Below are 22,946 nucleotides of genomic sequence, written 5' to 3' on the forward strand. Positions count from 1 at the left end.
AAAAAAAAAAAAAAAAAAAAAAAAAAAAAAAAAAAAAATTAATCAGGGGCTAAGAAACTTGGAAAATTCCTCCTTGAGAAAAACTCTTCTGGGAACATGGAGAACACAGGAAGGTGCTTTGCTTTGGGGGGCGGTGGGGGGGGGGGGGGGTGTGTGTAGCCTGATTTACAGCAGGGGCAGCCTTTGTTTATTATTTTTGTTTCTTGAACTAAAGTGAAGACCCTCTTCTGCTCTCACAGAGATTCTGCCAGTTGTGCCCAGGGTATACAGGTCTTCAGCCTTGGATCATCACTGATCTTTGCTTTCAGACACTAACCAAACATATTTGGTGTTTTGGCAGCCCTTCAGCTGCTAATGTTTCAGCTTTAAAATCCTGGAACATCTTCAGTTGCTCACCTCCCTCCCTCTGCCTCCCTGTAACTACTTTCCCCCAGCTTTCTGCTGGCGGTGGACTGATCTGATATGGTCCTGTGGAGAGCAGGTACTTTTCCTTCTCTTCTCTTCAGAACCACTTGGCCAAGAGCCAGCTTCAGGCTCTGGTAAGCCTCCCCCTCAGAAGATAATTTGGAGGCAGAAAGGAACTTCATTATCTCATTTAATATCCACGCAGCAGATTTATTTACTCTATAGCTAAAAGTGTCTGCAGGCATAGCGTGGTCCCTGATCAGCCCATTTGTTCACTAGAGCAAATGGAGAAGTTAGATGTGAGAGGGCTCTTCAACCCTTTGTTGAGGTAGGGGTGGTGGGGTGAGGAGCACTTGAGTTGGGTTATTGCAAACACAGTCTTGGAGAGTGTGATCTGTGAAAAGTTCAGCTTTTCTCTGAACCAGGAAAGAATTTTGCATGATCTCAGATTCCTGTGGTAATTATATCAGCGAGAAGAGAAGCATCAGTATTAAAGTGAACAGCAGGCGTCTGGCTGGAACTCAGCCAGCAGAATCTAGAGGTCCTCTCTTGACGTAAAAAAAAAAAAAAAAAGGCCTGCCTGAGTGACCCAAGCACCCACACAGGCAAAGCGGAGAGTGTTTGGGCTGGCAATTCAGGCTGTGTTTTTATTTTTCCTGTTGACTATATTCTCCCCTACCTTCCCCCCGCCCTACCCTTTCTCTTCCACCTCCTCCCCTTTCCTCCTCTTTTCATCCTTCTCTTCATCGCTGCCTCTCTTCTCTCTCCTGTCTCCCCTCCTCCCCATCTACTTCTCCTCTTCCTCCTCTTGTTCATACTTTTCCTCCTGGTCGAACGCCCATGTTCTAAAGAACCCAGCCTCCTAGACTAATCTAATCCCCTTTTCTCCAACTTCCCTCTGCAAACACCAATTTCAACCACTAGGGGCACTGCCCTCTTTCTCTGCTTTCCAAGTCTAGGGTGTCTACAATTTGGTTCACCGAGATGCAAATGTAATTCAAACGTACTTTATTCGTTACAAGTTTAAAATATGAGAAGGAGCACTTTTGGAAGATGAGTTACTATAAAGCAAGCTTGTCCAACCTGAGGCCCACTGGCCGCCTGTGGCCCAGGGCAGCTTTGAATGTGGCCCAACACAAATTTGTAAACTGTCTTCAAACATTATGAGGTTTCTTGTGGCAAATTTTTAAAAACCCATCACCTATCCTTAGTGTTAGTGTATTTTATATGTAGCCCAAGACAATTCTTCTTTCAGTGTGGCCCAAGGAAGCCACGACACTGGACACCCCTGCTGTAAAATTTAAAATACAACAAAGCCTGACGTCTTAACCTTTAGTCAGATATTTTTAATAGGGTAATTTAAAATAATTGGAAGTATGTTTTGAATTGCATTAACCTATCTTCACCTTACTATCTGCCAGCTTGTTTCTGTCCTCCCATTAATGAATTAATTCTTTTAGCAAGTACTTAGCAAGTATCTGCCATGTTCATCTCTTATGTGCTAGACACAGAGTTGGGCCCTGGAGACATAACAAGATACAAGAATATGGTTTCTATCTTAGTGAGCCTATGGCCTAGCATAGAGGATAGGAGGTAAAGGTGCTATTGTCACAAAATTGCCTTCCCCTCCTCACCTTGCAAGGCCCTCTGTACTAGTACACTTACCAGTGACTTCTTGTGTTAGGGCAGCTCATAGTCACCCTGCCTCCCACTGGATGGTGAAGCCTTGGGAGGCAAGAAGCGATCATGTCTTATCCATCTTGACCCCCCACAACCATCCCAGGGCAACTACGATAACCGTATTTGGGGTTATGACTTTAAAATCGTTACCATGAAATGCCACGTAAGTGAGAAACAGTGCAACACCAACACAAATGATTACAAATCAAAGCAGTATGGGAGACTGGCATTCAAATCTTGGCTTTGCCACTTAGTGGTATGTGACCCTGCTCATTTTTGGTGTTTCTAAGTCTTAGCTTTGCTTATTTTTAAAATGAAGGCTAATAATTCCTAGCCTAAGGGTTTGTGTGAGAGGTAAATAACTATTAAATGATATATATTGAAAATGCTTTGCATTTCTGGCAACACTTGTAAAAACCTATAGAGATTAGTAACATGGGCTTCTACCCTAGAACTAAGTGGCTAGTGGATGGTAAACAGGGTGGTACTGAAGGGTTTCAGCCTCTATGATAGGAGGTTTCTAAGAGTATAAGTTTTTCACTAAAAAAGGAGTGACAACATTTACCTGGATAGAGGCCTTCAAAAGTAGAAGTAATGTTTGAATTCACTGTTAAATGAATGTTAACTTTTCAGCTGGTCATGGAGTCAAGGGAGAGAGAATGGGGTAACGGCGAGGATGGCATGGCCTCCATGCAGAAAACACAGTGTGTGAGAGCCAGGTGGGCTTTTTGGCTTGTAAGTAGTCAGGTGGTGCTGGCCAGGTGGCATGCAGTGAGAGGTAAGGCTGGAGAGGAGGCAGGGGCAGTAAGTGCAAGGCCCCCAGTGACCTGCTATAGTTGATGAAGGGGAGCCACAGAAGGGTTTAGGCTTCAAAGGGATGTGACAAAATACTCCTGCCTTTGGTGGTTGCTAATGGTGAGATGCAGGCAGGGAGAGCAGATAGGAGTTGACTGGAGTTGTCTAGGAGAGAAATGATATGGCCTGAAGCAAAATAAAAGCAGCATTGATGGTGAGAAAAAGGCAGGTGTAAGAGCTATTAAGAAAGTTGATGAGATGTCTGCACACCCATGTTCATCTCAGCATATTCACAACAGGCAAACTATGGAATCAGCCTAAACATCCATTGAGAAATGAATGGATACACACATGCGCATGCACACACACACACACACACCACACACATACACATACACATATACATACACACAGTGGAATACTATTCAGCCACAAAAAGAAGGAAGATCTGTTATTTGAAACAACAACATGGATGGGCCTGGAGGATACGATGCTAAATGAAATATGCCAGGTACAGAAAAACAAATACATATGATATCACTCATACGTGGAATCTAAAAACGTCAAACTCAGAAGCAAAGAGTGGAATGGCAGTTATCAGAACCTGCGGGGTGGAGTGGGAACAGGGAGATGTTAGTTAAAGGGTATAAAGTTTTAGTTAGACAAGAGAAATATGTTCTGGAGATCTATTGCACAGCATAGTGACTATAGTTAATAATAATGTATTGCATACTTGAAAATTGCCAAGAGAGTAGATCTTAAATATTTTTGTCACAGAAAAGTGGTAAGAAGTGAGGATATGTTAATTAGCTTAATTTAATCATTCCACGATGTACACATATGTCAAAACATCACATTTTGCACCATAAATATCCACAATGGAAAGAAAGACTTCACTGGACTCAGTAGCTGGATCGAATGTAGGGATGGAGGAAGAGGATGCTATTTAGAGTGATACAGTAGTTACTCTTGTTTCCCACCCCAAGCCCTTTGTGGGGCCATCCTCCAAAATGTCATGAGTGCTGGCTACTTACAATGCATTGCCATATCTTTTTTTGGATAATTTGCCGGGCCTCATGAGAACTCCCTTGCTAGAAATGCCTGGGAGGCTAGGTACCTCTACCAGGGCAGCCCATGACCAGCAATGACTGACTAATATGGGTATCCAAAAGCCTGGCCCCCTGCCTCAGTGTGAGACGGTTGTACCATTTGTGTCCCTGAGTTCCCTCTGGGGTTGGGCAGGGATTTGGCTTCTTCCATAGCGTTTTCTCAATGAATCACTTGCTTCCCATCTCAGGCTTAAGTAACTGGATGGACACTGGTGTCCTTCAAGATGGGGAATGGGGGAGGAGAAGGCCCACTTGTGTCAAGTTTATGACTGGAACTGAAGTATAGCATGAGTATTTCCCCTCACAGAATGTGTTCACTAGACTAATGGAGCCTGGAGGAAGAAACTGCTATCTGTAGTATGTTTATACTTGCAATTAGTTCTCTGACCAACTGCAAATGGACAGTTTTATCTTGGACACTTTGAGAACATGAAGCAATGCCTGAGTCAGCGTCCAGCCTCTGTGGTGTCAGTGCCTGAGTAGTACTGGCCTCATACAGGCTTCTAGTCAAGTCCTGCCTTTTGCCATCTGCCAGCTGTGCGACACTGGGTTACGTTACTTAGCCTCCCTGAGCCTTATGTTCCTGATCCCCCAAATAGAGAAACAATAGCATTTAACTCAGGTGATAATTGTGATAATTAAATCAGATAAAGCATGTTTGTGTTATAATGCAGGCTGGAACTCCATGAGTGCAAAAAAAAAAAAAAAAAAAAAAAAAAAAGTAATTCCTACAATGAATAACACAATGCTTTGACAATGATGCCCGTTTGTGATTGTAAATGTCCCAGGCTTAGATTTACCTCATCGAAGTCAGCAATGATCTCATTCAGCAAGCGCAGGCATTCTACTCCCTGGTTATTCATTTCAGTCTGAGAGTAAAAGTCCGCAAATCCTGGGATGGAGGCAAACATCACCCCAACAGCATCATAGGATTGAGAATACAGCTCCTGGACAGAGACACACAGAGGGCCCCAGAATTGGTCATCAGAGGTTGGTTCTGCAATAATGCTTTCTGTGCACACACGTGTGTACACAGGGGCACAGGCACCCACCCACAGAGAGAGAGAAAATGAGGCTTGGATATTGTTATGTCAACACTGTGTGTTTTAGTCCACGTGGGCTGCTATAACAAAATACCTCAGACTGAGTGGCTTATAAACAACAGAAATTTATTTCTCACAGTTCTGGAGGCTGAGAAGTCCAAGATCAAGGTACTGGCAGATTTGATGTCTGGTGAGGACTCACTTTCTGGTTCAGAGATGGTGATTTCTCACTGTGTCCTCAAGTGGTGAAAGAAGCAAGACAAGTCTTTGGGGCCTTTTAAAATAAGGGCACTAATCCCATCCATGAGGGTTTTCACCTTCATGATCTAATCACCTCCCAAAGTTCCCACCTCCTAATACCATCACCTTGTGAGTTAGGGTTTCACCATATGGATTCTGGAGGATCATGAATATTCAGTCCATTGCACCACAACCACAGCATCATCACCATATAGAAAGTGATGACTGAAAATTCATGGTCTCCAGCCTCAGCTGGGCCCTGGGTTCTGACTGCAAGTTCATTCATTCTTGGTCAGCTTCCTTTTCTTTTCTCCTCAATGGCTAGTCCAAACCCTCAGATCTCCGCTTAATCCTCTACTCTGTTTCTCTCAGTGGATGATCTTACCTTTCTACTTCATTGAGAACATGGTGGTGGCTCTTGGTGGTGACTTACCTCTGTTCCAATCCTCATAGACTTGTCTGTTATTCATTTTCTTCTCTTTCACTTCAACTCCAGGTGATGATGTGTCTGTCTTTCCTTCTCTTGCTGAAGGTCAATACTTTTACCTGATCATTTTATAACTTCTTCAGCAACCTACTTTTTCAGTGATCCTTTTCTTTCTCATTTTTTTCTCCTGGCCTCCTCTCCCTGCTCCTCCTCATCCTCTAAGCATCTCTTCTAAGAAAAAGAACAAAGTGGCCTGGATCCTCCTCCTCATCCTCTAAGCGTCTCTTCTAAGAAAAAGAACAAAGTGGCCTGGATCCTGCAGACACTTGTGGCTATCAACCAGTTTCTCTCCTCCTTGTTTCCAAACTTCTCAAACTAGTTACCTTCACTGCCTATTCCCATGCTCTTAATGCAGCTGGAATGAAATGAACTAAGAACAGTCTAGCCTGCCAGTCAAAGTGGAAAAATCAATGTACACATGTAACTTTACATCCTACTGGATACCTGCAGATTGGTGTTTTTGTTGATCACTCCAAGATCTTGATTCTCTTGACTTTTTATACTTTAGTGATGTCCTTTGCTTTTCTCATGCCTGGCCCCTTTGAGAATGCCCCCCCCCCCGCCGCCTTTTTTTGCTTCTCTTCCGCCTTACATGTTAGTGATTGCTATGGTTCTGTCCTTGGCCAACTGAATTGTTCAATTTTACAGACTTGCCTGGTCCATCTCTTTCAGTCCCAGCCTTTTCAATACCCATGTGCTGACGGTTTCTAAATTCCTATGTCAAGGTCAGTTATCCTTCTGGGGCTTCAAGCTTCCATGTCTCATCCTTGGTTGCCCTCACCCTCCTCCAATCACAAATTCCATAAACCTAGTGCATCTTCTCTCCAACTAAGCCTGTGTCTGCTACATTGCTCTCTAATTCACTTGGTGGCACCAACATTGCCAAATCATCAAAATGAGACACATTTAGAATCATCCTGACTCCTTCCCCATTGTATCCATCTTCAATAAATCAAGTTCTGCTGGGTTTGATTTTGTCTTCTAAACATGTTTTCTCCTACCACTGTGTGTGTGTGTTTTTAAAAATCAGGCTCTTCCCATTTTCCTTCTTGATCACGAAAATGAGAGCCTCCTACTGGTTTTCCTGACTCCAGTCTTGTTCCATTCAAAGGCATCCTTCACACAGCAGCCAGAGTGATCTATTAAAGATACACTATTGACCATGCCTCTCCCTATCTTAAATCCCTCCAATGCCTCACCATTGCCCCCAGGATAAAGCTCACACACTGAAGCATGACATATATGCATGCCCCTGCCTCTACCTATCACTTCAGCTTTATTGTCTGCAACTCCGCAGCTGGATATGTGCTCCAGAATACGGAAGCATTTGTACTTCTGTGTGCATGTGGTGTGTGATGCTGTAGGTGCTGTCTGCATCCTCTTACTCAGGGTTCAAGTGTCAGCCCTTGTGTTTCTTCGCCACTAGATGGTGTTTTTCTCTGGCCACTAGAGGGCACTCTGCCCATGTGAAACGCAGACTTGGGCGGTGCCAGGAAATTAACACCCCACGGAAGCAGCACTTGACCAATGCCAATGGGAACTGCTAGAGAGTCCCGGCTCCCTCGCCCCTTGGGCCTGATAATTTTGAGGCATGCTCTCACACCATTTCCCTGAATTTCCCAGTGGGATTAAGCTCCAGTCGCGCTCCAGTCGCCCAGGGAGGTAACTAATCGGATGATGCATCATTTATCGGTTGCCTTCCTTCTCATTTTCCAATCTGGTTGGGTTTACTGGGACCACCGCTGAGTAAATTACTTGCATTCAAATCCTTGTCTCAAGGTTTGCTTCTGGAAGAACCCAAACAAAGACACAAACCCTGTTCATTTCACACTCAAATGCTTTTATTCCTGCCGTCTGTCCCTGGGTGAGAAATGTTCTTCCTTCCCTGCAGTTAGCTTCCTTTACCAGGTTAGCTCTTGTTTTCTGCCTCTACTAATCATTTAGAGACTACGACTTCCATAAGTCACAGAGGGGATTTAGAGGCTGCACTTGCTGCTTTGCAGTGATCTCAACAATTCTACAGTATAACCCTTGCCACCTGCATTACTGTCTTAACATCCATTTCTTCCTTTAAGTGTGGATTCCATGAGGGGAAAAACCACATGCCCTTCATCTTCTTGCACTCCAATTATGTATCATGTGATTCGTAGTTTTTAGATGCCTACAATATAAAGCACACCCTAGACAGTCTGGTCCAAGGTAAATACTCAAAACTGTTGGTTGATTAATGACTTCCTGACCTTCGTAGGAAACATGAAACCTTCCAAATTGCTTTCATATGAATTCAACGATTTAATCCTTACAATAATTCTATGAAGTCATACGATAATTATTCCCACTTTACAGATCCAGGAAATGAGACAGAGAGGAGTTAGGTCATTGTTTTGGATCACACAGCTGGTAGTGGAAGAGAGGATCAGAGGACGGCCAAGGCCTTTCCCTGCTCTACACATGTGTGTGTGCCTCCTCCATATGGCAAGCCCTAGGTCAGAGGAAGATGGTGTCACTGATTCATCATCAGTTGTTCTTGAACTTTAAGTGTGGATTAATCAAAACTAATGCCTTCTTTAGTCCTTATCCAAAAGAGCACAGGCAGCTGATGTGCTAGATAGGGCTGGGTAGGTGGAAGGAGTGCAGATAGCAGTCAAGGAGCAGAGCAAAGGTAAATGGCTTTCAAAGGTGATTTCTGTTTACCTTGGCTTTGAACAATGTGGTGATGCCATGAAGAAACCTGACTCTGCAGTAGGAGTCAGAGATCCTGCTTAAGTAAATGTGCATCCTCCTAATGACTGTGGTTTGGTGGGAAAGTCTCTGTTTATTACCTATAGTATTCGTTTGTTAGGGCTGTTGTAATAAAGGACCACAGACTCAGTGGCTTAAACAACAGATGTTAGTTTCCTCACAATTGCAGAGGCTGGAAGTCTAAGTTCAAGGTGTTGGCAGGTTGGTGTTGTCAGAGGGCTTTTCCCGCGGTTGTAGACGCTGTCTTCCCTGTGTCTTCACATGGTCTTCCCTTAGGTTCTAGTCTCTTCTTTCTATTAGGGCACCAGTCATATTGGGTTAGGTCCCCCAAGGACCTCAGTTTAACTTAATTACCTCTTTAAAGATGCTGTCTCTAAATACAGTTACATTTTGAGATCCTTGGGATTAGGACTTCAACATAGAAATTTTGGGGAGACATAATTCAGCCCATTATGCCTATATTTTTATTTTCTGCTTAAAAATAGAGAAAAAAGAGAAGATCCTACCCTCTAAAATTCATTGCGTAATTACACAGTCCAGATCCCCTCCCACTTTGGTTTATGCTTTGTGATGTAAATGCCTCCGTGGTATAAAATGACTGGCAGCCAGGGGTGTCTTAGCAATTGTTTGTCTCCCTGAATATTCTAATGAATGCCAGCTCCTCTCACACTCTTTTATTTTTGTTTTTTGAGACAGAGTCTCACTCTATTGCCCAGGCTGGAGTGCAGCAGTGGGATCTTGGTTCACTGCAACCTCTGTCTCCTGGGTTCAAGTGATTCTCATGTCTCAGCTCCCTGAGTAGCTGGAGTTACAGGCACCTGCCACCATACCTGGCTGATTTTTGTATTTTTAGTAGAGATGGGGTTTCAGCACCTTGGCCAGGCTGGTCTTGAACTCCTGGCCACGAGCGATCTACCCACCTAGGCCTCCCAAAGTGCTGGGATTATAGGCGTGAATCACTGCGACCAGCCTCATGCCCTTTTCCTTTGTTTTATTTCTCAGTCTTTCCATCATTTGAAATATTCTGATGGCTTAAATAATAAAATTGTGATAATAATATTAGCTACTTTCTTGAGCACTTACTTTGTGCCAAGCACAATGCAAAAGATTGCACATACATCATCTCATTTAATGTTCACCACATCCCCATGAGACAGATACAAGTAAGACCCTTATTTCATCTATGGGGAAACTGAAGGATACAGAGATTAAATACTTTACCCAAGCCCCATAGTTGTTATGACGTAAAGCTGGAATTTGTACCTAGACAGTCTGACAACAGCCCATGCTACGGCTAATAATAACTATAATTATAGCAACAGCAACAGCAATAATAATAATAATGACAAGCAGGAATAAGTGTCATGGGAATTAGAAACTGGTTTAGGTTTGTCCGTCTGATTGGACAGTCGTTTCACATTGGAGGGGTAAGAAAAAGCTTGAAGAAATATTACCTGAGTTCAGATCTTGATTCTTTGGTATCCTACTGGAGGTTGGAGAAGTGGGAATAGGGTGGACTGGGACTGGGACTCACCACTTCTTTCCATAAGATGCTAACTGATGGAGAGACTGTCTACAGGGGCCTGACAGTCAGTTGAAGACCAACCCCCTCAACACAGGCTCTGAGGTAAGGATGGATTGGACAGTGTGTCTTGGATCTGAGGCACAAATGGGAAACTTCAGCTCCTTCCCGTGAGACAGAGTGAGACTGAGTACATTTATCTACTCAATGGCTGGCAGGGAGCCTGGAGAATGGTGGGTCTCTACCTTCTTGGGGGGCAGAAAGGGAAACCTGTGTTACGTGGCTTGCCATATGTGAGGAGAAGGTGGGTTCACCTTGGGCACAAACAAGTCCATGAGGAGACAAGACAGACTAAGGTCTTTGTGGGTCTTTAGCACCCGGGTCCCGTGATTGTCTCGAGGTCCGGTGACCCTGGGTTTCCCATGTCTGATGGGTTAAAGCACCATAAGAGAGGGAGAAACTCCCTCCCTGGCATTTCCCCACAGGGTGGACGGTGTTACAGGGACTTTCTCCTGGGCTAGTGAAGGCAGGAACGTGGGAAGAGAGGAGCACTCGACCCCCACAGCTGTGGGCACATGACTCTGGGCAAGTGAGGTGACTTCTGGCAACCGGTCCCTCAGCCATCAATGACAGTGCCAGCTCTTGCTCTGCTTTTGCCTCTGGTGGTGCTGAGATGCTGCACTCCAGTTGTCTGCCTGCTCCTCTGTGCCACGCCTGGCAGTGGCTGCTCACACTGGTTCTAGTAACTGCTTTTTCTCCTAGTTCCTTTCAGTCTGGGAGTCACCACAGCTTTCCACAATTGCTGAGCACAGTGGAATTTTCATCTCCTCCTTATTCCTGTTGCTTCAATTAGAGACCCAGCAGAAGAGAAGGGGCACATTCAGATCAAGACGATTCAGGAAGGGTTGACTGATAAAAGTCTTAATTAGAAAGATGAGGGCAGGAAGTAGGGAAACCCTAAGAAATCTCCCAGAAACCCAAGGCTAGTGGCAGGAAAGCAGTCATCCCGCTAGGCTCAAAGGGATGACAAGAGCCCAAAATGAGTGAGTTGGTTTGACACTGGAGGTGTAGCACAGCAGTGGCCTTGGGAGGAGATATTAATTTCTGTGAAGTGACATAGCCAGCCTCAGGCAATCACATGGGAATAAATATCTTGACCTCACATTCCTCACTTCCCCTCATCTCTTACCTACTGCCAGCCATTGATGACCCCTCACCTTGGTGCCTGAGGGCCAAGCAGGTCACAGATGTAACTGATGTAGATTAGCCTTTTCATCTGTGCCTGTCCAGGAAGCGCAGGGAGAAGAGGTGGAGGGATTTTGAAGGGTACATGGAGGAGCTCTGGCCAACCTACAAACACCTTCCGTGACAGTCCCTTCTCTCAACTCACTCCAGTCAACCGCCTTGAGTGTGCCATCTCTTTCTTGCTATTTTGGGCTTCAAGAAGATAAAAACACTTTGAAAACTGGGGAGGGATTGATGAATATAGAAAAGCTATTATTGGTTTATTGTTTTCTTCCTCTGGTTGGTTGAAGGTATAGGTTTGGACTTAGTAGATGATTTTGAGCATGTGCGTGCACTCCGTCGCACACCCGCATATGTCAGTAGGAAGACCGATGTCCTGTCTGCCTGGGGAACTATATTCCGGTCCTTCACCTGCTCAGGCAACTCCAAGTCCTGCGTTGCTTATACCAAGTTAAGCCACCTCTCAGCATGGAAGAAACTATGTCTGAGACTTGCAAACCTTATTAGTATCCTTTCATGTCATTCAGGTCTCTGATCAAATGTCACCTCCTTAGACAGAACTTCCATGACCCCTGCTCTTTTCTGAATGTGTCCCCCAAATTCATATGTTGAAACTTCACTGCCAGTGGGATAGTATTAAGAAGTGAGGCCTTTAGGAGGTGACTAAGTGATGAGGGTGGAGCTCTCATGAATAGCATTAAGGCCCTTGTTAAAGGGTATGAGGGAGTGGATCCCTTCTTTCCCACTCTTCCACCATGTGGGGACACAGCGTTTAAAGTGCCATCATGGAAGCAGATAAAAGGACCCACACCAGACATGAAACCTGCTGGCACCTTGATCTTGGACTTTCCATGCTCCAGACCTGGGAGGAAATACGTTTCTGTTCTTTAAAAATTGCCCAGTATCAAGTATTTGGTTATAACAGCACAAACAAACTAAGATACCAGTGTAAATACCCTTTCAACACTCTATTCCATCATTCAGCTATTTCTATCCTCATCAAATTCATCACTCTCTGACACTATGTTATATATTCATTTACTTGCTTCACTATCTGTCTTCCCACAAAAATACATGTTTCACAGCAGCAAGGCCTTTGTTATTTTGTTCACTGTTTTAACCCTGGTGTTTAGAACAGCACCTGGCACATGGTTTGCCGTCAGTAAATACTTGAGGAAGGAATGGGTGAATGAAGGGATAGGGGGTGGGGCTGTGACTGGGAAGGAGTAGAAAAAATAGCAATGACTTACATATATCAAAAACAATAGCCAACAACCAGTGTGCATTTAAAATATGTCAAGCACCATGTAAGTGCTTTAGGCATGATAACACATGTAAATGTTGTAATGAGTCAGATGAAGTTGCAGAGTATGGTTATGATCCCTTTGTAGCACAAAAGGGGCGCAAGGAAAACAAGGTCCAGAAAGGTTTATTATCATTTGTCCTTGGTCATAAAGGTAGTGAAAGGAGCAACCACAACTAAACTCCCAGCACTGGGGTTTTGAATCCACCCACGCATAGCCTTTCTATACTGAAGTTGCCTTGCACTGGGCTGCATTGGGGACTTAATGTGTTATCCGATTTAGCTCTGACCCCAATTCAGCAAGGTCAGTATTATTTCCTCTATTAATCAGATGAGGAAATGGACTCCAAAGAGTTGGGTAACCTGGCATAGGTCACACAGCTAGTTAGTGACGGAGATGGGATTTATGCTGTGTGGAATCTCCAGCACCTGGGACAGCTGCCCTTGCTAGTGTCTTTTCAACAACTCCTCATAAAGCCATGATGAGCCAGCGGGTTTCTCGGGACTCAGAGCTAGCCTGCTTGACATTAATGAGATACCCAGGCCTGGACCTCCAGCTGGTTTTATTTGCAAGAATGTTCCTGACCAGGGGAAGTGAGTGCTACTCTAAGCCAAAAGCCCAGCAGAATAGCAGAAGCTGCCAGAATGTTTGTGTGGGTAACACCGCCTTGGACAGGAGGCTTCTGGGTGTGAGACCCTGTCCACTGCCTGTGTTTGGATGGTTTGAGTCATCCTTTGTCACAGTTCCCCTTCTCTGCATGCACTTACAGTGAGGTGGAGGGGAAAGCACTGGCTTTGGTGTTACACATACCTGGGTTTGGATTTGAGCTCACTACTCGCTAGCTTTGTGACCATGGGTAAGTTTCTTTCCTTCCCTGAGCTTCAGTTTCTTCATCTAGAAAATGGGGATAATAGTTCCTACCTCCTATTACACATTGAATCAGATCCAAGCTACTTCAATGCTCTTCAAGGCTTGTCTCTTTGTACTTAGGATACCTCTGCTCTGGCCTGTTCTTAAAATATTTGGGTGGTTATAGTCCCCCTAGTCCTTCTCAGCAAATATCCTATAGTGTCTCTATTTTATGCCTTTGGCCATTTGGGCCTGTCTGCCTGGAATTCTTTCCCTCCACCTCCTTGACTGATTAACGTCTGGGTCCTAGGAGGGTAAGAATTAGAATCGTATTACAGCTGAAGAAACTGAGGCTCAGAGAACTTAACTAACTTTCTCCAAATCACATGCTAAATGGAAGAGCTGGGATTTGAATACATGTCCTTCTGGCTTAATAGCTTGGGATTTTCCCATTAGGTCACATGGCCTTCCTTGGAACACCTTAAAAGGGGTTAGAATCCAAGGAGGGAGAGAAAAGAGAGTCTGAGCTTGCAGCAGTGATGCCAATGAAGGCTCTCAACATACCCCTGGCTGCTGTGGCCAGGGACATACACACAAGTTACACCTAAGAAGTCATCTGGCTTTCCCAGCTGGAGGCTGTACCTTCAGTTCATTTTTGATTGTGTTCTGTGGAATCATTTTCTAAAGTGTGAGGCCCACATTGATGCAAACAAGTCAATTGGAGGCTTTGTGCATCAAGCAACTCTTCTAGGTCAGCTGAAGGTCGGCCATGAAGGCATTGCCACCCCAGGGATAGACTTGGGAGATACACTGGCATAGCAGGAAAAGGTGGTGCTTTGGGTGCTATTGTGACCCCGTGAAACTCACAGATGTCCCCCATCAGATGTTCAGAAATTTGTATTACAGTTCAGGTTTGTAGCAAGAGGAGAAGCTAAAAATGCCTTTGCCTCTTATGGCAACAGAGCATGAAATTGGGAGTTCTTGCCAGCCACTACAGTCCTGCCCCTTCCCTGTCACCCTTTTACATGCTGTATGACTCTGTCCTTCTCTCTTTTTCTACACACACACACACACACACACCTCTTGCCATACTCCAGAGTTGGTATGGGGAGCGGCATTGTAAGGGAGAAAGGGGCATGGAAGAAATAAATCTGAGGGAATGGATTCCCCTTGCAGCTTTCCATAACGAAAGTGAGGCATTCCCTTCACGTCCCAGGGCCTCAGTTAACTCATCAATAATATGAGGCTGATGGAACTCTTAAGGTTGTAAATAGAATGAAAGATAATTTTCATCAATTGCCTATTTCAGTATCTGGCATGGAATAGGTGTTCAGTAAATGATATTTTATCCTAATGTGAAAATTCTCTAAGGCAATGTAACCATGATCGGTGTTTAATCCTAGTCCAGTGTGAACTGTTTAAATATTTATAAAATCTCAAATAATCCTGACAAGATGTCTTATACATGCAATGAATGCTGAAGCAGTCCTTTATTTTGCTCAGCAGGGGTTTGGCCTGAATGACAGCTGATTACCTGAGTCTCAGCATGTATCTCTGGTTGGTTTCCTATCTTTCAGGATAAACCCAGTATGTCCTTGCTCTTCTCCACTGGTCCGATGTGCCTCACTGTTTCGCTATCTCAATTAAAAAGCTGTTTTTTTCTCATTTCTATTTGGATTTTACATGTGGGGTTTTATCCTCTCCATCTGGTGGTCATGGTTGATACACACTGATATTCTCTCTGCTTTCATGGTTTCATCAAGAAGCTCTTGCAACAAAGACACCGACTTTAGGGAGCCTTGAGGAAACCAGGCCTGAGCCCAACTCCAGGAAACTCCATCCATTGAGGAGGGTGGAGTCTCCACACCCAAGAGACTCTCAAAGACCTGAGTACATCAAGATCTGATTATTCCAGTGGCTGATTACTCATTCCCTTGGCTTTTGTTCCACTGGTTTTTCTTCAGTGACTTGGATGAAAAATGGACCTCATCATTCTCTCCCAGCTCTGCCCACTATGGTCCTAAGGCAAGGATCACAAACCTCAATGCTTTTAGGGGCCCTACATGTAACATAAATGGCAGGGTACAGATAGGTAAACTGAAGAGCCCATTTTATGCATAAAGGCATCACATTCATAAATTAAATAAGTAAACCAACCAACTAACCACTGTCCAAGCCAACTGGCTCATTGGTCAGATTTGTTTCAGGGTCTTAGAGTTTGTAATTTTTGTCCTAAGGGTTTTTCATTTCCTGTTTAGCTCAGTCTGAAAATCCAGTCCTGGAAGAGCTATATTATCCCTGCCTCTCAGACAACCCATACTGCCTTTGTAGAATCCTCAGCAAGGGGTTAAGTTTCCCAAGTTGAATGCCTCAGCAAGGGAGCCCTCTACTCCAGTTCATCCACAGGCATTTCATGAGCAGGGCCCACAGTCAGGCACAGTGGTGACCAAGGGTGATGTGGTCCCTGCCTTGTGGATCTCACTGTGTTAGGAGGATGAGATGGCCTGATGACTCTGTCCTTGTAAGGCTCCTCCTAACACGAAACCCAAAGGTGTCCCCTGTGGGCTGGTCCATGGTTCTAAACCTTCCCTTGGGAGTCTCACAGAGTAAGGCCAAGCTCATTCACATGATAATGCCACTTAGAGCTTTCAAAGACACCTTCGGTTCCCTCTTGAGTTACTCTCCCTTGAAGGTTGGTGGGGGAACCAAATCATTTGATTTTGTCATTTCTCATCTCCTGCATCTGCTCCATTATCAAGAACTATTGATTCTATATTCTAGAGGTGTCTGTAATTCATCTCCTTCTCTCCATCTCCACTGCCACCATCCTAGGCCTCATCGCCAGGGTCTTGCCTGGGCTCTTTCAGGGTCTCCTGCCTGGCTTTTTGTCTCATGATCCTCCTACCCACTCTCTATCAGCAGCCAATTGACTAGGTTACACTTAAAACTTCCAGAGGCTCCCATTCTGTGTGGAAGTAACCATTGCCCATGGAGCTTGACCATTAGGTTCTGTCTAGGGTTTCCCTTCACAGCATTCACCATATGACCCTTCCTCCTTCTAGTGGTCTGAATAGTGCCTAGTGCCTCCTGCCACCAACACTCATGCTCCCCCCAACAGTCATGTCAACATGGTACTATTGGAAATAGAGTCTTTGCAGGTGTAATTAAGATGAGGTCATATTGAATTAGGGTGAACCCTAAATCTGTGACTGGTGTTCTTAAAAGGAGAGTATACTTGTCCTTTTAAGAAGGGCTGTATGAAGATGGAGAGAGAAATTAGAGCCAAGTGGCCACAACCAAGCAACTCCTGGGCCTAACAGAAGCTGAAAAAGGCAAGGAGGGATTCTCCCCCAGACCCTCTGGAGAGGGCATGAGACTCCCAGCACCTTGATTTCAGACTTCTAGACTGCCTTCATAATGTAGTAAGAAAAAACAGTTTTGAGTAAAAAGAGTATTTCTGAGCATTTGCTACATGCTAGGCAGTGGGCTAAGAAGATATATACACACATATGTATGTATATGTGCATATATGTATATGGATATATATAAATATACACCATATATCACACATATATGCATACATATATGTGTATACATATAAATATATATATGTATATATACATACATATATTTTATTGTTATTATTTTTAATTGTGGTAAAATGCATATAACATACATTTTTTTTTTTTTTTTTTTTTTTTTGAGATGGAGTCTCACTCTGTCATCCAGGCTGGAGTGCAGTGGCATGATCTCGACTCATTGCAATCTCTGCCCCCCAGGTTCAAGCGATTCTTCTGCCTCAGCCTCCCAAGTAGCTGGGATTACAGGTACCTGCCCTGACGCTCAGCTAATTTTTGTATTTTTTAGTAGAGACAGAGTTTCTCCATCTTGGCCAGACTGATCTTCAACTCCCGACCTCGTGGTCCACTTGCCTCAGCCTCCCAAAGTGCTGGGATTATAGGTGTGAGCCACTGCACCCGGCCATCTTGACCATTTTTAAGTGTACAGTTTAGTGGCATTAAGTATAGTCACATTGTTGTGCAACCGTCTATCTCTGGAACTCTTGTGATCTCGCAAAACTGAAATTCTGCACCCATGAAACAATAACTCGCATTCTCCCCTCCCTCCAGCCCTTGGCAACCACCATTCTCTTTTTCATCTCTATGAATTTGACCACTCTAGGTACCTTATGTAAGTGGTATAATATAGTACTTATTTTTTGTGACTGGCCCACTTTACTTAGCACAATGTATTCAAAGTTCATCCATTGCTGTAGCATGCATCAGAATTCCCTTCTTTTTAAAGCCTGAATAATATTCCACTTTATGTATGTATCACATTTTCTTTATCTATTTGTCCGTCAATGGACCCTTGGGGTTGCTTCAACTTTTTGGCTATTGTAAATAATGCTTCTAGATATACAAGTATCTCTTTGAAACCCTTCTTTCAATTATTTTGGGTATATACCCAGAAGTGAAGTTGTGTATATATACATACATACACCTACACACACATAGATATATATACACACATACATGCATATGCACATAAAACTTTAAAATTCCAATTTAGTCTTTCAATGGAGACCTTACTATATCCATCTTGTAGATGAGGTGCCTGAGGTTGGGAGGCAATGTGTAAATGTAATAGTGCTTGGCAGTTTCTCCATTCTCATGCACTTACATGATGACAGTGAAATCCTTCCAGAGCTTGGGATCAATATGAACAACTGCACATCACCCACCACCACCCTTTCTCACTGGCTAGACCAGCCCCTGGCTCACCTCATTGTCTCGGTCCTTCTCTAGGAAATGGCGGGCCACGTGGCTGGGTAAGATATTCCGGAGCATGTTCTCATTGTGTTCCCTCAGCTCCTTCATCTCATTGATCTCCTCTTTGGCCTGCACTCGCCAAAGGAAATCCAGGCGGGCTGTGTACTCCAGCTGCAGTACATGTGAGAGAAAGAGAAGAACCAGGTAAACTTCTGAGGTGTAGGCTCCAGGTACACACAACTGGGAGGCAGGAAAGCCTTCTCCGGAACTCTTCACAAATGAAACAGAGCCTGATCGGAATATTTTGGGAGGCATCTTGTTGGAAGCCAAGTGATCAGAGAATGATTAGGTTTCACAGGGATGTGTGCCTGCCTTTCACAGCATTATTGCCCCTGTGATTTCATACTTGTTTGTGTGATTACCTGATAATGTTGGCGTCCTCTACTAGACTGTTGGTGTTGTTTGGTGTATTAGTCCATTCTTGTGCTGCTAATAAAAACATACCTGAGAATGAGTAATTTATAAAGGAAAGAAGTTTAATGGACTTACAGTTTCACATGGCTGAGGAGGCCTCACAATCATGGTGGAAGATGAAGGAAGGGCAAAGGAACCTCTTACATGGCAGGAAGCAAGAGAGAACTTGTGCAGGGGAACTCCCATTTATAAAACCATCAGATCTCACGAAACATATTCACTACCAGGAGAACAGTATGGGGGAAAATGCCCCAGTGGTTCCATTATCTCCACCTGGCCCCATCCTTGACATGTGGGGATTATTACAATTCAGGGTGAGATTTGGGTTGGAACACAGCCAAATCATATCATATGGTCAGAGGTGCTTCTATCTGTTCAACTTTACATCCTTACTGTTACAGACTGAATGTCTGTGTCCCTCTCAAATTCATATATTGGAGCCCTAACCCCCAATGTGATGGCATTTAGAGATGAAACCTTTAGGATGTAATTAGAGTTGATAAGGTCATGATGGTGTATCCGTCAGGATGAGATTACTGCCCTTATAGGAAGAGACATGCGAATACTCGCTCTTTCTCTATCCACATGCACACACTAAGAAAAGGCCAGGTGGGGATACAGCAAGCAGGTAGCCAGCCATCTGCAAGCCAGAAAAGAGCCCTCATCAGAAAACAAACCTTTCCAGACCTTGACCTTGGACTTCTCAGCCTCCAGAACCATACGATAAATTTCTGTTGTTTAATACACTCAGTCTATGGTATATTGTTATGTACAACCGCTGGAGATACGAATACACTTACCATGTTGTAACATCTCTGGCACAGGGCAGGCACTTAATATTTGTTGACTCAATAAATAAATCATAATAAAGCTAGCTAACACTTACACGGTGCTTATCATATTGAACTTGATTCAAAAATCAGAATATAGAATCTGAGTTGTTAACCACTAGGTAATACAGAATAAATGAATGAACACAAAAGTGAAAGGATTACAAATTTAGTTACTAGACAGATATAACTTAGAGTTCTAGTTCCACAGTTACACACTTTAACCCTGGACTAGTTACTTCATCTCAGTTTCCTCCTCTCTGAAATTGATGTGAACATCAGTGACTATGCAGGGGTGGAATAGACATTATAGGAAGTTATAGATAAACACATGGCACATAGTAGGCACTCAATACACATTAGTTCCCTCTTATCCTAGCCTCCCCTCTCATAAGAAGGTGCACAGTGTCCTTTCCAAAGGATCTCACAGCCCATTTTTACTGCAGTTCTGGGTATGTCATTATTTCAGTCTTTAACTGTTGACGTGAACAGCATGCTGCCCTGGTACACACATGGTTAGCTGCCCTGAATTCATGGGCTTAGACAGTTCAGATAGCTTATTTTCTTTTTCAAAAATGTTAAAGTCTCAGTGGATGGCAAAAGTATGAAAGACCATATGCCCAAGGTTATCCAGTCAGCAGAATTTTTAATAGCAAAGGCTGAAAACAAACCAAATGTTCGTTTTGTTGGCTGAATAAACTTTAGTACAGAAATATCATTGAACATGATGCAGCTATTAAAAAGAAATGAAGTCTATCTATCCATACTTTGAGGAACTGGTGCAGGAGAAAAGTGTATATAGTATGCCACCATTTATCTAAGGAAGATTGATCTTTCTATCCACATACATGCACACATACATATTTCTTAATTAATTTATTAAAATATTAAAATAGAAACCATTTTACATTTTAAGAAATGGTTTATATTTTAATCTATGAAATGACAAAGGAAGGGAATGGTGTGGGAAAATAGGGATAGAATTTAAACTTCTTTAATTATGTCTCGTTTTAAGTAAATAACTATAGAATCATTCCAATATTTTACTTAATTATCAAACTAAATCTATTCTCCAAAAACTCTGTAAAAACAACCAACCAAGCAGACAAACAAATGAGCCTATACAGAGAGGAACTATATCAGATGTCGTTTTGCACAATAATTTGATGACATGCTCCCAGAGGGAAATACCCTAAGGATAAAAAGAGCTCAACACGAATGTCAAAACTGTTTACAATAACCATATTATAGGTGGTAACAATTGTATTATTACACTTAGACTATTATAGTGAATCACAAGATAAAGTAAATGAGTAACTGTGTAGGTGTCATTAAAACTGGAATTTTGGGGAAGAGAAAAGGGAGCTGCAGATATAAGATTGATGAAGTTAAGTCAAAAGCTTGTGGTCCTCATTATGACATCGAAGTATCACACTGTGAACTCATGATGTATGGATTTTCTAGCTCTGCCCACTGAAATCAAGTTCTAGAAACAACGAAACTTAGTAGCAATAACTCCCAGTGTCCAGATTATGGTTTCTAAACATCAGTTCCTACAAAAAAATTCCCATTCTTTTCAGAGGTGCCCAAATTTTAGATACCTTTAATTATGTCTTGTTTTAAGTAAATGACTTTATTGGAAGATTTTTAAATATGAGAAACCAGGATTCTATCAGAGACTACCAGGATTATGTCAAAATGATGCAAAAGCCAACTTGAATGAGCTCCCACTAGTCAAAGATGTGACACATTTAGCTTAATAAGACTAATAATTGCAGTGACTCAAAACACAGAGAATATGGTAAAATGCATAGATTCAAAATTATGCTTAAAAACCAGAACCTCATTGGTCACCTCTGAATGATGCTAGGGAAAAAACTTATGGGGAAACTTACAGAAAACAAACTTGTAGGGAAAAATTTCAGCATTTATCTTTGCTTTATGAATTGCACTTCCAGGTAACAAATAGTGAGGAGATGTTCTCTGTAATAATGTATGCCAGCTAATAAATTATGCAGGACTGATAGGATTAGCATATCACTGTATAAAATAAGTGAGTACTGGCGATTAGCATAAGCAACTGCTAACATCACAAGAAGATAAGGATACATTATGTACCCCCTAATTGTAGTCTATAAAACTAACCAATTAAATATTTTGCAGAAATCATTGAACCTGAATCCCACCAAGCTTCTCGACATAAATACAGTACGAACAAAACAAAACAAAAAGGACAGGAGAGTCTCTTAAATGCTTTAGAGAATGCAATCAATAAACTGTAAGAAAGAAATGACAGCTCTGGAAGGTTGAGTCTCTCAAGGTCACCCATTCTTGAAGTGGAATTGCTAAGACTCAAGCAAGAATGTTTGGTTCCAAGGCTTGAGTCTTTCCTTCTGAGCCCCACAATCTCCGGTGCCTGCCTTTATCACACCCAGAAGTTACTAGAGATAGGACCTCATTAATCTGTTTCTCCTTGTGGAGGCGTGGCTTCCTCTGCTAAAAACGAAGATGCCCAGGCAAAGCTCAAACCTCCAGGGCTGCCAGTGAATCAGGCACCTGGTGGGAGGCACCCGATTGTTTGCTCTCTCTGTTCAATGTAGAGAATGTTCACTTGCCTCAGAGGAGGAAGTGTTTGGCATATCATTTCCACGTATGTGCAAGATGAAAATTTCCAATTATTCAGTTACATGACCACCTCCGTTCCTCTGGAGATGTTTAATTACACATGCCCCCACCAGACGCTTCTGCGTACCAGGCATCAATGGGCATTATTCAGCCCCTATTAAAAATAGAGGGCCTCTGAGTCACAAGGAGAAACTGGTGGAAGCAGGGAGCAAGCCCAGGAGTGGGTAGGCTTGATCAGAGATTAACAGGACCCCAAATGATGCTACAGATAGAGACACTTGAAGTGAGACAACCCTGCAGAAAGCCGCCCCTATCACAGGGAGGCAGTGGCACGTGGAGGAAACAGAATGGAACTAGGAGTTTGAGCATTTGGATTCCTGTTCCAGTCTGGCGTTTTTTACAGGCTTTGTGACCTCAGGGGACTTCAATCTCTGCTCCTGTCTTAGGACCAGGTGGCTGACAATACCTGCCTTATTTGTGTCATCGGCTTATTTTTAAAGTAAAATATTAATAGCTATCAATTTTGAAAATTTATTATATGTGGGAGCCACTGGAATAAGTATATTACAATTATATTCTCTTATAACACCCTGACAACCCGATGAAGTAGAGCTTGTTATTATCATACCCATTTTACAGGTGAGGAAACTGAAAATCAGAAAGTTAAGTAAATTGTTGAAAGTCACATAGCTACCAAGTGGCAGAGTTGGGGTTTGAATACTATCTGCCCGATTCCAAAGCCTGTACTTGTAACTGCTATAGTTATGAGATGTGATTATATAATTTCAAAACCCTTTGAAAGTTAAAAATAAAAGGGAAAAATA

At 43.1% G+C, this 22,946-nt stretch overlaps 1 protein-coding gene across 2 annotated transcripts in view; it reads right to left on the reverse strand.

The window, feature by feature from the left end:
* The window catches only part of ADCY8 (adenylate cyclase 8), a 269,745-nt gene that overhangs the window by 9,869 nt on the left and 236,930 nt on the right, over positions 1-22,946 (reverse strand). For both annotated transcript variants that reach the window (XM_023222984.2, XM_023222991.2), the window contains 2 exons: positions 18,206-18,364; positions 4,790-4,936 (listed from right to left, as the gene is read on the reverse strand). In XM_023222984.2, the coding sequence (XP_023078752.1) occupies positions 4,790-4,936; positions 18,206-18,364 (306 nt within the window). The remainder of the gene's footprint in view (positions 1-4,789; positions 4,937-18,205; positions 18,365-22,946) is intronic.

The sequence above is a fragment of the Piliocolobus tephrosceles genome, chromosome 7, assembly GCF_002776525.5.
Source record: "Piliocolobus tephrosceles isolate RC106 chromosome 7, ASM277652v3, whole genome shotgun sequence".
In the NCBI taxonomy this organism is placed as follows: Eukaryota; Metazoa; Chordata; class Mammalia; order Primates; family Cercopithecidae; genus Piliocolobus; species Piliocolobus tephrosceles.